Source organism: Malurus melanocephalus, unplaced genomic scaffold (genome assembly GCF_030028575.1).
Source record: "Malurus melanocephalus ecotype Western Australia unplaced genomic scaffold, MMel_1.1 scaffold_20, whole genome shotgun sequence".
Lineage (NCBI taxonomy): Eukaryota > Metazoa > Chordata > Aves > Passeriformes > Maluridae > Malurus > Malurus melanocephalus.
Window position 1 is genome coordinate 1,120,980 of NW_026623252.1, and position 13,184 is coordinate 1,134,163.

A 13,184-nucleotide genomic window follows, 5' to 3' on the forward strand; every position below is an offset into this window, starting at 1 on the left:
TAACATGTGTGTCATGCCGACAGTGCTGTGTTTACATGGACAAACCTGCTGGTGGTGGTGGTGGAGCTGGAAGGCTCYGAGCAGGAGGCGCTGGATCTGGTGGCACTGGTGACAAATGTGGTCCTGGAGGAGCATTATCTCATCGTCGGGGTCGTGGTCATCGTGGATCCCGGGGTCATCCCCATCAACTCCCGTGGCGAGAAGCAGAGGATGCACTTGAGAGACGGATTTTTAGCTGATCAGTTGGATCCTATTTATGTTGCCTACAACATGTGAAAACAGCAAATCACATCAAGGCTAAAGCACCAAAATACAAGGAACTTTCCTCATAATAACATTGGAATCCATGCTCTGTGTTTTTAAAAGCTGTTGAAGACCTTAGGAAAATGGAGATRCTTCTCTTTACATACAGACCTTCATCTCCCAGATTGCATTTGCTTTCATAAATCCATTCTAACAGTCACAGCTGTCTTACAGAGAGTTTACTGGAATTCCTGAAGGAACTATCATGGACCAGTTTTATTTTCGGGGGTGGTGGTGAACAATTATGAATGTCAGTACTTGATGCACTGCATAAAAGGACATAGAGTGGGGTGGGGAGAGAACACCAGCTGTGAGGAGGACTCCTGCAAACAGCACCCAAAGTAGTGAATAACCATCCAGAGTTCACCCTCCATATGACTGCAGCATATCAGCAGTATCAGGGTTGGGACCTAACCTTCAACATTGCACACACCTCTACCACATTCTCTACTGAAAGGAATTTTGCACATATTTGAGATTTAAAAATGCAGCCRTTTTATTTTAGATCACTGACTCATCCCTGTTCAAAAGAAGCCAATCCATTCCAATCCTGGATTCAGTGTAACAGTTATGCTGCTGTTCAGCTTTTTTGTACCAAGCAAAAACAAAAACTGCAACTGTAACAAGGTTACTTATGGTGCCATGCTGGTCTCTGTAATGCTGTAAACTTTTTAATAAAATATAAAGTAATATTCAGTTTAAAGTACTTGATGCAGGAGCTTTCAGTGCTCTTGCTCTTCTAACTCCATGTCAAAGTCGCTTGTTTTCATAKTGTTAGCTGTTACTTCCTGCCCTGCATCATGCCAAGGATTTGAAAATCCATTCCACAGCCACTAGTCTCTGAAYGATTTGTACAAATGTTTTCAAAGCACTGGCTTACAATATGTTTTCCCTGAATATCCTGTGCTAAAACTTACAATAGTAACTTCTTTTTCTCACCATGGAAAATCTATTCAGTGTTAGTTAGCTTGAGCTGCTGTGGTACAAACTTCCTTTGTTTTCTTTGGAGTTGTATTTAAACTCTTCTGTTAAGGCTAAACTATCCAGTTGGTTGAGTCACAGTTGGACTAAACAAGGTTTTGAAGTTTCTGCCTGATCTAATACTGCACTGAACCTAATGCAGAAAGAGTATATRAAGTTAATCAAATACTTCTGTGTTTGAAGGTGAGCACGACACTAGCAAATAATTATTTTTATAGATTTGTTAAAGACTTTGAGAGCTTCATAAAAAWTTTTTAACAATGCACGAGTTTGGCAAAAGAGCCAGTTTTTTCTGCAAGGCAATTCTGCCTGGATCAGTGCCTAAGAAAGATGGATGTCAGTCCCCTGATATATCAGATYTATCTATGGTCAAATAAACTCTGAAATCTTCATGAAAAAGCTCTCCTCTGTAGTAGTTATGTGCCCTGATGGTGTTTGCCTGTGGTGTATTATACAGCTGCATACTCTGTAATTATGTACAGAACTTGAGTAAGGTATTGTTTGAGTAGTGCAGCCTCCAGCAGCAGACTGGGACACCCCTCCTACCCAAACAGCTGGCAAAAGGTGAGAACTCCCTCACCCCAGTTCCATGTGGTAGTTTTTTAGGAAATAAAGCATTGTAAGAATTTTGTATTGAGAATTCTGATGACAGTGAGACAAGTTGCCTTGTAAAGTAAATCTGAAATCAAAAAGCTCATTAAACATTTCAAAACAGCTCTTGCCAATCTGACTTAATGAATGTTAAAACTTAGGTTGTTAGGTCAAAACCTTGGCTTAGCACAGTTCTCACCCATGTTTCAGTTTAATGCTTAAAGCTTCTGCAAAGCTTCACTGCAGCTGCTTTGCAGAAAAAGCAGTTGTAAAACCGAAATGGTCCTGAATTTCCTGTGTTTTGAACCTCTGGCAAGCTGCCATCACCACATCCCGTGTGACACCGCTGCCATGGGGCTGTGTTGGCACAATGTCACTGCCAGGGTGATGAGTGGCAGGCCCTTTGATGTCACTGCCTTGGTGCCACCAAGCAGCAGCTCCATGCATGGCCAAGGTTTTCCAGGGCCTTGAGCTCCAGCTCCAGGCATAGACTGCTGTGCCCCTGCTTGGTTTGCAGCTGGACATCCACCAAAGTTCACACTGTTGGAAAACACTGCAGGAGGCACCAGCTGGACAGAAGGAGGCCTGATGCCAGATCCAGGCTGCTGACTGCCAGGGAGAAAGCACTTGCTGAAAAGGAAAAGGAAGCAGAAACAGCAGGACTGAGATGATTCTCTCCAACAACCTCATCACCAGGCTGACCCACAGCAACTGCTGCGCTACCAAAATCATCCAGAACTGTCAGGGTAAAGAAAACCTGCTAACAGTGTCTTTGTAGCTCTGGAGAGTGAGGCAGTATTTTATTCCTGGCCAGRGTTTGTGAGTGGCTGACAAAATTCCAGCTGCTACACGGACACTGGTACAAAACTTCTTCACCTATTTCTACATTTTTCACAAACAAATTAATGTTCATTGGTTCTAAATTGCATAATTCTCTTTCATTCATTAGTATACTGTCCTCTTTGGTTATTGAATCCTTGCTCTTCATGCTAATTAGTCCATATTTTTAGGATTTTTACGATCTCTTTCCTCCACCAGGGACTTTACAACACACAGAAACAGTCTTTGTCAGTCTCTTCTGATTTCTGCAGAATGTCCTTGTACTCCATGAATTCTGCATTCCAGATACCCGTCTTCAACAATACATCTTTCTCTCCCAGGCTTTGTTCATTGAAGCACATCAGAGTTAGTTTATCAAAACTTAAGGTCTCTTTTATRTGTTCCCATAAAAGTAACTTAGGCCAACTTTGCTAAATGCTGTCTAAAAGTGATTTAAGACTAGCACATTGCTTATAATTACTATGCTTGTTATGATTAATTAAAACAAGATAAARCCATTAATTAAAATTTAAAAGTTATGTCATTTCCAGCAGCTCCAGCAGTGTGGAAAGGCTGTAAAAAATCCCTAAAACAACTTTTGCTGTCCCTCTTGCAATGTGGCTCATGGGAGGTARGTTGTCTGGTTTAGTTTTTATCCAGACAAGATGATGTGCTGCTGCAGCATTACTCCAGAGTGTGTTTCTAAGGGGTTTCCTTCCTCTGACACCGAGTTCAGTGCAAACTTTGGGGTGCAGCAGAAKGGTCAGATTGCTGGGCCCACGGTCAGCCCAAGTGTGCAGAACACTGGTTACTGATGAACACAGGGCATCCCATCTTGAAAAAAAATTCCCAGAGCTCCTTTCCATGTTACGTGCATTTTTTAACCCAGACTTTTGAARGGTTCCTGACCAAAGCACCTGCTTAACTTAGGTCCTTGTTTATGGAAGTAAATGAAGTTGTAGTCTCTTAAACAAAGGCAGATGTTTTGTTTGAAAAGACAAGAGAGGTGAGGCATCTACAGAAACGATTTGTACTGACAGTAGGTTTAGGAAACAAGCATGACTTGGTCCTGCAGAACGTGATTTGTGTTTAAAAGCASTGCACATAATGGCAATGCAGGAGACAACGGCATCTTGGAGCCTTTGCTGTTTTTCTCACTTAATTCCAGCCAGGGATTGAGCCTTGCATCCAGAAAGTGCTGTGTGTGACATGTTTAAAGCACGCTGGATTTCAGTGCCAAAGCAACTTAACTCATCTTTCTCAAAATTCAAAAGTCTGTAATTCATCTTAAACTGAATGTGACACTGAGCTCCCAGCTTGTGGAGAAGGTACAAGGACAATTTTTAGATTGGTTGGTTGCCTGATTTGTCAGAATATAAAATGTACTAACGAGATATTTCTAAGCCATGTCTCCTGAGCTGTTTTTGCTGGCTCACTGGCCCTCAGTACTCTGAGGGAATGCTGTTGAAGCAGAATGTTTMAGATTTATTCTGGGGTGCAAGTGAGTATTAAATAATCTTGTAAACATTAATGAAACTGCCTTTATTGCAGCCAACACTTCATACCAGCATTTTAAAACCTTTATGTAATTTTAGCAACAGTACTATGAGGTTGCTTTAATACCCTTGTTTATTGCTGATCATTACCCAGCATTTATTAGTGGAAAAATGGAAGCAGCTGGTTAATATACTTGAAATATTTATGTGGTCAGATATTTCAAGTGACATATTTGCAGGCCAGRATTCGTTGTCATGACCAGTTCTAATGTGGGTTTTCGCTATGGTCCTTAGATTTTGTCTTTGGATTTTGTGTTATTTTTGTGTTGTTTTGGCACACCAGGCTTTATGGTGTGGTTTGGTTATGCCAGTGCCATATAAGCAAAGTTCTATTTTTTTGCATTTCAATACATRTTATTAAAATCACCATTGTATTTTCTTCCAGTCACTTCTGGTCCTTTTAACCCTGTTCTTACCTAAACATAAAAGTGCTATTTTTTCTAGCATTCCTTAAAACTTGTCTAAGCAAATTAATTGCAAAATCATGGTTTATTTCTGCCACTTTTCTCTGCCAAATGTGAATGACAGTGCAATGGTTGGTTCTRTTCCTTTTCTGGGCTCTGTAAATGTTCGCATCTCATTTGTGGGGGAAAAAAAGCGTAGCTTTCTTTTGAGGATTAATTTTTTTTCTTGCTGTCAGCATGTGAGCTCTGCTTTTGCATAACTCAGCCTGGACCCACTTCCATCAGCAGTTAAGATGAAGGATATGTTTTTTTAGATGAGCAACAATCAGCAGTCCTGGTAAGATCCTGTATGGAAGAACATTTAGGAAGGGAGGGGTGTGTGTAAATGCTCTTACAGTGTTGATAATTTTTGTCTGATACAGGGAGAGGGGAGGCTGGTGAGAACAGCAAGATGGTCCCTGTCCAAAGATGTCACTTCGTGCATGAAATCATTATAAAATGTGGAATGAGGTAAAACCAGTACCATCTGAGAGCATATTTGCTGTGAATCTGTCACTATTGATGCCGCGTGCCAGGAAGGCCCAACTCACAGGTATTGCTGAGCTGGATGGTAGATTGTCCCGGTTTAGAGACAATTTTAGGAGAAAACTCCTGGAATGAATGTTTCCTCTAAAAAAAAGGGTTTCAGCAATCCCTTTCCACCGACACGAAATGCATTTTCTGGAGGAAATTGAAAAGAAAACGTGTTTATTTAATAAACAAGGTGCCTGGAGGGCACAGGAAAAAATTAATAACTGTTAGATATTGACCCTTCAGAGCCTTACCCACACCCACCCACAGCAGAACAAAAACCCCAAAATGCCMGGRGAAGGTAAAAACTACTGAGCATGTGGCCAGAAACAATAAAATGATGCATGGCTTTGTCTTGGCGGGGGAAGAAGAGTCCACATGGGAGCTCAGGGGGAAAAGGAAAACAGATGGGAACCTGGGGAACCTCTGATGTTGGTCTGCTCCTTGCAGCAGATGAAGCTGGTGGATTTAGAGCCCTTTCTTTCCTTGGTTCAGCTTCTCCTGAGGTCTGGGGCCAAAGTAGTCCCCATGGCACTCCCGCCAATGATCTGATTCAGACCAAAAATGGAAGTGGAACAGTCCGAGAGAAAACAACATAAATCACYGAAGAATTGGTTCTACAGTCCAGAGAACAACTTCCTGCCTAAGCTAACACAAACCAAGCAAGCTMAAAGCAACGATGCAGCCTCTGATTGCMCRGCAAACCGAGCACACGGGAGAGTGAGAGCTTGAACAAAACCCRYRCCAGAGTTCCYCCGGCTCCYRAACCTGCCCTGGCCTCACCCTAAAGCTACAGGACCCATTTCTGGGCATAAAGCAGATGAWCAGGAATAGATTATMGTCATAAAATCACCCYGAGGCACAGGTGMAGAYTGAAAAGGCAGAAGCACAGGCTTTGGGAAGGTTGTCCTGGGTTTAGTTGAGGATTTGCAAGGGCTCACCACTGCAAACCCCTGGATGACCCTGGTAGCAGCAGACACATCCTGCTGAGGAGCCATGTGTTCCCTTATCCTGGCAGGTACACCTGCCAGTGTGGGCAGCCAGATGGAGCACAGTGCTGGTCACAATCATGGGCCATCTGGCCTGTCACAGGACACCAGGGAGGAGATCAGGGGTCAGTACCCAACAAGAAACCGGGGGCCATGAGCTGTAGCAGCGCTTCAGGCTGGATCCCCCAGCCTTCCTCTGTCAGTGCAGGGYAGCCTGGCACAAAAGGACACGTTTATCACCAGAGGCCAAACCAACATTTTATTATAATTTCCACACTCAGGAGGCTGTGCCTGGTCTGTGGTCACACTGGGCCAATCCCTGCCCCTTGTGATGAGCCTGGACACCTTGCCAAGGCATTTATATCCCAGGTGCAGGAGCTGACCCCAGCACAGGAGCCTCACACAACATTGCTTCTAGTTCTGCAGCTGCTAAATGCAGGAATGGTCATGAGAAAAGCCTGAGCTGTCAGATGGTTACGCTTTTGCATTGTTATACATTGCCTTGCAAGCCGAGGGTGTCTCAATGTGCCAAAAAATGGGTGGGCTCTACTGAGCACCTGTGAGGGTACAGGAGCTGAGTTTCCTGGGTTAATGCCATGCACAGGGCCCACAGGAATCACTGGGAGCCTTCCMGTTCAGGCCAGTGGGCTCAGCAGGTTTCCATAACCAGCCTCTCTGCATCACCTCCTCCTTCAACCCTTGAATTTCCCTTTTTCCTTTGCCTGCAAGCTTGGATCACAGCATCCCTGTGCTTCTAGCCCCATGCACATTGCTGACTAACAGCAGCAGGGAAGGAGCTTGAGGCAAGGCACTCACTCACTGCATCCAACCCAGTGGGCATGAGCCAATGGCCTTTCCCGAGCTGCACCGGTGCTTCTTGTTCACAAAGCCACAGCACTTTTAATAAGCTGCTTAAGTCTAGGCACAAGCTGAACTCTAAGGCGCCTGTAATCACAYCCAGTCCTTTCCCAGAGGAGCAATGCTGCCTTGCCTCTCTCCAGCRCGAGCAGAAGAGGCTTGCCTGCTTCCCAAAATTCACTCGTGCTCAAAGAACTCGTGGCAAGCGGCAGTGACCATCGCAATGAAGGCCACGAACTCCTGGAAGTCGCATTCTGCATCCCCGTCGCAGTCCAGTGCCTCCATGACTTTGTCCACAGTCTCCTGGTCTTTGATCTCCTGAAGGRATAGGAAAAGTCAGCCAAAGCTGGGAGGAGCACAGTGAGGCCCAGACAATACCACATCCCCATTTGTCAAGTGCTCTCATGGCTGAGTCTCTGTTCAGACCCATCCCAAATAGCTTGTGGCTGTTCCCACTCTGGTGGGGCACTGTCCTGTGCCTCTTGGAATTGCAGCCGCAGCTGAGCTGCTGGGAAGGGACACCTTGAGCCCCTTGGGGCAAGGCTGTGCTCCTGYGGCAGGGAAGGTAATTTCCCTAGTATCCAACCCACACCTCAGCCTGCCCTACAGGCTGTTGCCCTCATCCTGCTGCTCTGCAGAGCTGGAGCAAAGGATTTCATGCCCTGCTGTGTAAATAAAGCCCTTTGCCTGTGCTGCCTTTGCCTGTGCTGCCTGAAGAGAAGGGAGACAGTGGAACGCAGTACCTACCCCGAGGAAATGGGTCAGCTCATTGTTGATGAGCTCCTTCAGTTCCGATTTCTTCAGCTTGTGCTTGTCYCCCTCCTTCCCGGAGTACTGGTGGAAGGCATCGATGATAGCGATCATTGCCTTCTCCAGCTCAGACATGGTCGCGGCGTGGCCCTGGGGTCAGAGGGGATGGTGGGAACGCAGCCTGGGCAAACTCCAGCAATTCCTATTGCTTTGGAATCATGGCCACCCCTGGGCTCTGCCCATGGATCAGCAAGCTCGGACCTGCACTCGGGGTATTCCTCTGGGAAGCACTGGCAGCAGCTCTGGCTCCAGGGACACGGTCCAGAGACACCACAACTGCTGCCAGGGGCTCTTGAAGCCAGCAGAGCCACAAGATGAGGAGTGGACAGGCAGGGGGACAGTTCTGCTCTGGAGTTTCACAAATGTTTTGCTGTCCCTGCTGYCACAGGTCCCTTCCTCTTATGCCTTTCTTGCAGACCTGTCTCCAGCCCAGCAGTCAGGACAACCGGGTAGAAACCAGTTTTGATAAGTGCCAGGAGGTCAAAATGAGCACCTCTCAAAACTCCCTTTCCTGCACTTGAGCTGGAGACCCTCTTTGGGATGATAATAATTTGGATTGCAGCGTTCCCTACAGATTTCACAAACGGATGAACCAAAGAGACTGATCGAAAAGGGAGAGCTGCCAGCCCACTTTCCCAAAAGCTAGGGAAATAAAAAAAAATCCTTATTGCCTGGCACTTGGTTCGTTCATATTCCACAGGTAAATTCTCCTGCCCTGCGACCCCGGCTCCTGTTTCTCCATCACAAGATACTGAATCTCATCCCACTGATCAGCTGATGTCCTCCTCTGCTCASCAGTGTCCGAACTGAAAGACTGTTCCCAGACAAGGTAGGAAATATCCTAAGAGCCCTTTGCATTCTCCTGCCCTGGTTCTTCCCTCCGCAAGGCTCCAGCGCTCCGCCAGCTCCGCAGAGGTGCCGTGGAGCGGCAATACAGCCCTGACAGTGTCCCCACCCCTCCCAGGACAGCCCCCCGGCGTCCCCCGGCCCCTCTCACCTCGCTGCTGCCGGCGGGGCTGTGGCTCAGGATGGCTCAGGATGGCTCGGGATGGCTTGGGATGCACCGCGGTGGCCGCTGGCTTCTTATGGCCGCGGGAGCGGGGAGGCAGCGGGGCGGGGCGGGGTGTCCGAGCGGGCGCTGTGCCCGCTCCGCAGCGCTGCCCGCGGGCACCGGGCCCTCTGCCCACGGGGAGCCGCTGGAAAGGAGCCTGGTGRGGRGAAAACAACGCCTGCTTCACTTGTTTGCTGAAGATGGCAAGGGRACATAGTTGCAATCAACCAGTTTTTACAGGTGACACACACGTAGTGATACAGCCTGTTTCAAAGTGTATGCAGTAAACTGATTTTGTTTTGTAAACGAGCACTTGGAGATTATCCTAAAGCCATTTGTTACGCATTACAAATATATTTATTATGATGCCATTTATTTGTTCWTGTTTTTCAAAGATGGAATGCCTACTCACTGTTCGTTAGATGGGTGTCTTTCTGTGCACAGAATGTTCTGTAAATCAATTGCAATTCAAAGATGTGAATGCTTTCTTTAAAGCTGCTGTTCCGCTCTGAACAGTGAGTATGCAAAAATAGCAGTTCCTTGTACATCCCATCTTTTCAYTACGTTTACCCCAAGTCAGTGGAAGTACACTATTAATATTGAACACACTTTTTCTGCTCTCTACTGTTTTAAGATTGTAGAGTCAGGCCAGACAGGGAAAACATGGTTATTTCAATTCAYTCAGCTTCACCAAACAAATGCTTTGCTACCACCAACAAAATGCTTTGTCAAACTGAAACCATTGTTTCTTGTGCAACACCATTCAAACCATGGGAGTGAGTGAAAGCCTCGGTGGGAATACATTTTGCAGTCAGTGTGAGCATAGGCCTTATACTTTTCTGTGTGTATTGTTCAAGAGACGTTGAAATGTTCAAGAAATATCCAYCTAACACCAGAGACAAGTGAAACTGCAAATATCTTGAACCAATTCTGACAAGGGAGGTGTAAATCAACATGCAAAACTCAGAAAAAGAGGGATTATTATTTGTATACTGATTCACACTAGAAAAAAATCTTTTCTTTTTAGGAACTTTGAAAAGTTATCTCAAAATTAAATTCTTTATTTACTTTTTAAATGGGGTTTTTGTACAAAACTTGCTCACAAGTCCCTGCCAGCCCCAGCAGCCACAGTGAACCAGCATTAAATGCACTTTTCTCTAAACCCTGGACATACCCATATTTCCTGGCAGTTCCTGTGTTCCCCAAAACTACTGGTAGAACACCTACCATGTTACTTTAAAAACTTTTTCACATACTAGTGTAAAAGAAACCCATCTATATTAATTGTTTCCTCACATCAGGTCATGAAAGCTTTTGTAACATGTTCCARCTCTGGTTTGGGGAAAAATAATTTTCCTGGCATTCAGGCTGAGTAAGTCAACTCTAAATATTTACCTGACCAGTGAAATTCTTGCACTTAGGGCATTGCAAACTACACCAGTTGTCTGCTCTGGTGGGACTGGCAGGGACAGCAGGGATGCTTTTAGGCAGTGGTGTTTCTAGGGTGGAGGTAGTTCGTCAGCAATTTTGCACTGTTTGATTCTTTCCAAGGGTATTTGCATTCTTGTAAGAGCTGGCTATAAATGGGGCTCTCTGTCAGCAGGAAAGAGACAGCATTTTTCAGTTGATAGCAATTTGATTTGCTAGAACCCGAGCCTCAGTCTTTAGCCAAGAAATGCATTACAGCAAACCTTTTCTAGTCAGAGACAAGATTCTAGCTCATCTCCTTMAACCATTTTCTGRTGTCATTCTGGAAAGTGACCTTTCCTTAAAATGGAACAGAAAAATTAGCATTTGACAGATCAAAACTTGAACAGTCTTGAAATTCTCTTCCCTGATGATTCTTGCTGTCCATTTCACCCCAAATCAYTCTGACTTCTGTATTTTACAGGTGRTGATCTGGAATGTTCTGCTGATAGGATGGGAAGGAGCACAGGATCAGGGGTGAACACCAGAAACTTCGACCCTCTCCTGCCTCTGCTAATAAGCAGCTCCAAGTGACTTTCCTGATCCTTTTCCAGGCYCACATCATCACAGACTGCTCTCCTGGCCTGGATTACTCCAGTGATGCTCCAGCAGGTCTGGATATGGTGTGAGGCTGTGGGCTGGCTGTGCTTTCAGTGCTGCCCAAAGAGCTGCTTCTGTTATCCTTAAATTCATGTCCTGATCTTCAAACAAACGAGSCCAGCCTTGGGGCTCCTTTCCTCAAGGTCAGGGCTTCCTTGCCAGAGCTCTGGGYTGATGTGTTTAAAGAAGCAAAGGGGTGATAGTGCTGAGCAAAACACTTGAGGCCTCTGCCTGTCTCCCTCACAATGTGGGCTCTTCATACCAGGCTCAGGGAGAAAAGCCAGCCTATTTCTTTGTCTCTCTGGTGTGTGTGGCACCAGGCTCTGCCAGACYGTGAGACAAAGGCCAGCAGTCATTGAACTGGGAGAATAAAAGTAAAGCAAGAAGAGGAATTTGGGTGGGAGGGTGAAGAAGCTGCCTCTGCCTCTGCAGGGCTCCACTCGCATCCCAGCACAGAGCAGTATTGCAGGGAGCAGCTGCCCTGGCACCTACGAACACAGCAGCCAGAGCTGAGCTGGTTCCTGGCTGAATCCAGCTGACAGTCAGACACAGAAAAACTTGCATGAAAACAATGTCTAACAAACAGGAGTTTGGTAACTATTAAAAATTTCTACAGYAGGTGAGTTGTACAAAGACAGATAAATAAAACCAAGTTGTTCATCTTCCATCACTCCCCTTAGGCAAATATTACCATCAATTAYCTTAAGATTTTGGCATCCCCAGGGAAGTGGAGGTACTTGCATGAACCTCATTTCAAGCAGATTCATTGACAAATTTTTTTTCTAAAACCAAAAATAAACAGACTATTAAGCCCCAAATACAACACCCATGTAAAGTAAACTTCTCTCAGCTCATACAAACTGTGTAAGTGAAGCAGCACAGCTCTCCCTACTGACGATCAGTGGGAAGAGACATGAGTCAAAGACATTATCCCTATCCATTATCCCTCAGGAGTAGTCCAGCACCATCCAAAAAATATTTGGCTCTTTCTGAGCATAGTCGAGGCTGAACCGGTGTGTGGCCTAAGCCTAGTTTGTAAAATAAATAACAAATTAATTCTTTAATAATTTCCCAAATAAAATTACTGTATCCTCTCCAAATAATCCCTGACATTCTGACATGAGTGAAGAGCTATTTGCTAGGAGTATTTTAAATTCAACTTGTACTGTGCACTATATACTATAAATATTAAGTATAATATAAGTATATATATTAATAGACAGGCATTTTTCTGTCCTGGGGYGCTGATGGGTGCCACATTTGGGAGCAGCCCTTTTGCCCCAGGGCAATGCACAGGCATGGAGGGGCTTTTCTGTCAGCTTAGCCTGGTCTGGTGTCACCTCTGTGGCAGGAGAGAAGCCAGGTCACTCTGAATGGCTGAAAGGAATTTCATCACTCCATTTAAACAAGTRCTCATTAAATTTCCACCTAGCCCTTCCAACAGCGCAGCAGCAGCAAGTACAGCATCTCTGAGATTTACAATCCTTGTGTACCTCCTTTTGGGGAGCCTTCTTGAGCCAAGAGGCTTTGAAGGGCTGAAGCACACTTGGCCTGGGAAGGGAGTGATGCCACATTAGGGGCAATAGGAAAGAGATGTCACTGGGACAGGACAGGACGGGAGGACCTCTGCCACCTCTTTATGGACTGGTGCCCCACGGCACTATCTGCATGAAGGTGACATGCCCCCACCCGTGCTGGGGACACCATGGTAGCGTAGAGCAAAACAGTGTTTTATGAGTGTCACCCCGCCGGCCGCACCCCTCCTSACCCGGGCAGAGCCCCGGTGTTCGGCGGGTGCCTGACACCCCTAGAGAGCCAAGCTGAGGACGGTGATCAGGGGCGGTGACAGCAGCGGGGGAGCACGGGGCAGCGGGAGCGTGGGCACCCGTGGGTTGGGGTGCATTGTCCCCGCGGCTGGCACTGCCCCCAGGCACGTGTCCTCAGTCCCTCATGGCCCGCAGGGACAGGAGCTGGGCACTTGGGCTGGGCCGCCGTTGTTTTGTTGTTTCCATTAACCAAGGAAATCACACGCCCAGGCTTTGCGGGGTGCACGGAGGCGGGGACAGTCACTCGAGGGGGTTGGCGCTGACATCCAAAAGGACAGAGCGTCTGTCGGGGTCTGTGGGAGCATGCACACCTGGGCAAGCGAGCGCGGTGGCCGTGCCGGGGGCAGACATGTGGGACG

The 13,184-nt window shown here is 46.3% G+C and overlaps 2 protein-coding genes across 2 annotated transcripts in view; one reads left to right on the forward strand and one right to left on the reverse strand.

The window, feature by feature from the left end:
• DIP2A (disco interacting protein 2 homolog A) overlaps window positions 1-3,230 on the forward strand; it is a 78,320-nt gene extending 75,090 nt beyond the window's left edge. The window contains exon 39 of the mRNA XM_057389797.1: window positions 24-3,230. Coding sequence (XP_057245780.1) covers window positions 24-276 — 253 coding nt within the window. The 3' untranslated portion in view covers window positions 277-3,230. The remainder of the gene's footprint in view (window positions 1-23) is intronic.
• Window positions 3,231-6,072: 2,842 nt separating this feature from the next.
• On the reverse strand, window positions 6,073-8,935 carry S100B (S100 calcium binding protein B). The gene is made up of 3 exons (XM_057389833.1): window positions 8,879-8,935; window positions 7,819-7,971; window positions 6,073-7,389 (listed from the first exon to the last, which is right to left on the reverse strand). The coding sequence occupies exons 2-3, from the start codon at window positions 7,954-7,956 to the stop codon at window positions 7,249-7,251; spliced, it is 279 nt and encodes a 92-aa protein (XP_057245816.1). The 5' UTR covers window positions 7,957-7,971; window positions 8,879-8,935; the 3' UTR covers window positions 6,073-7,248.
• Between the last annotated feature and the right edge of the window lie 4,249 nt (window positions 8,936-13,184).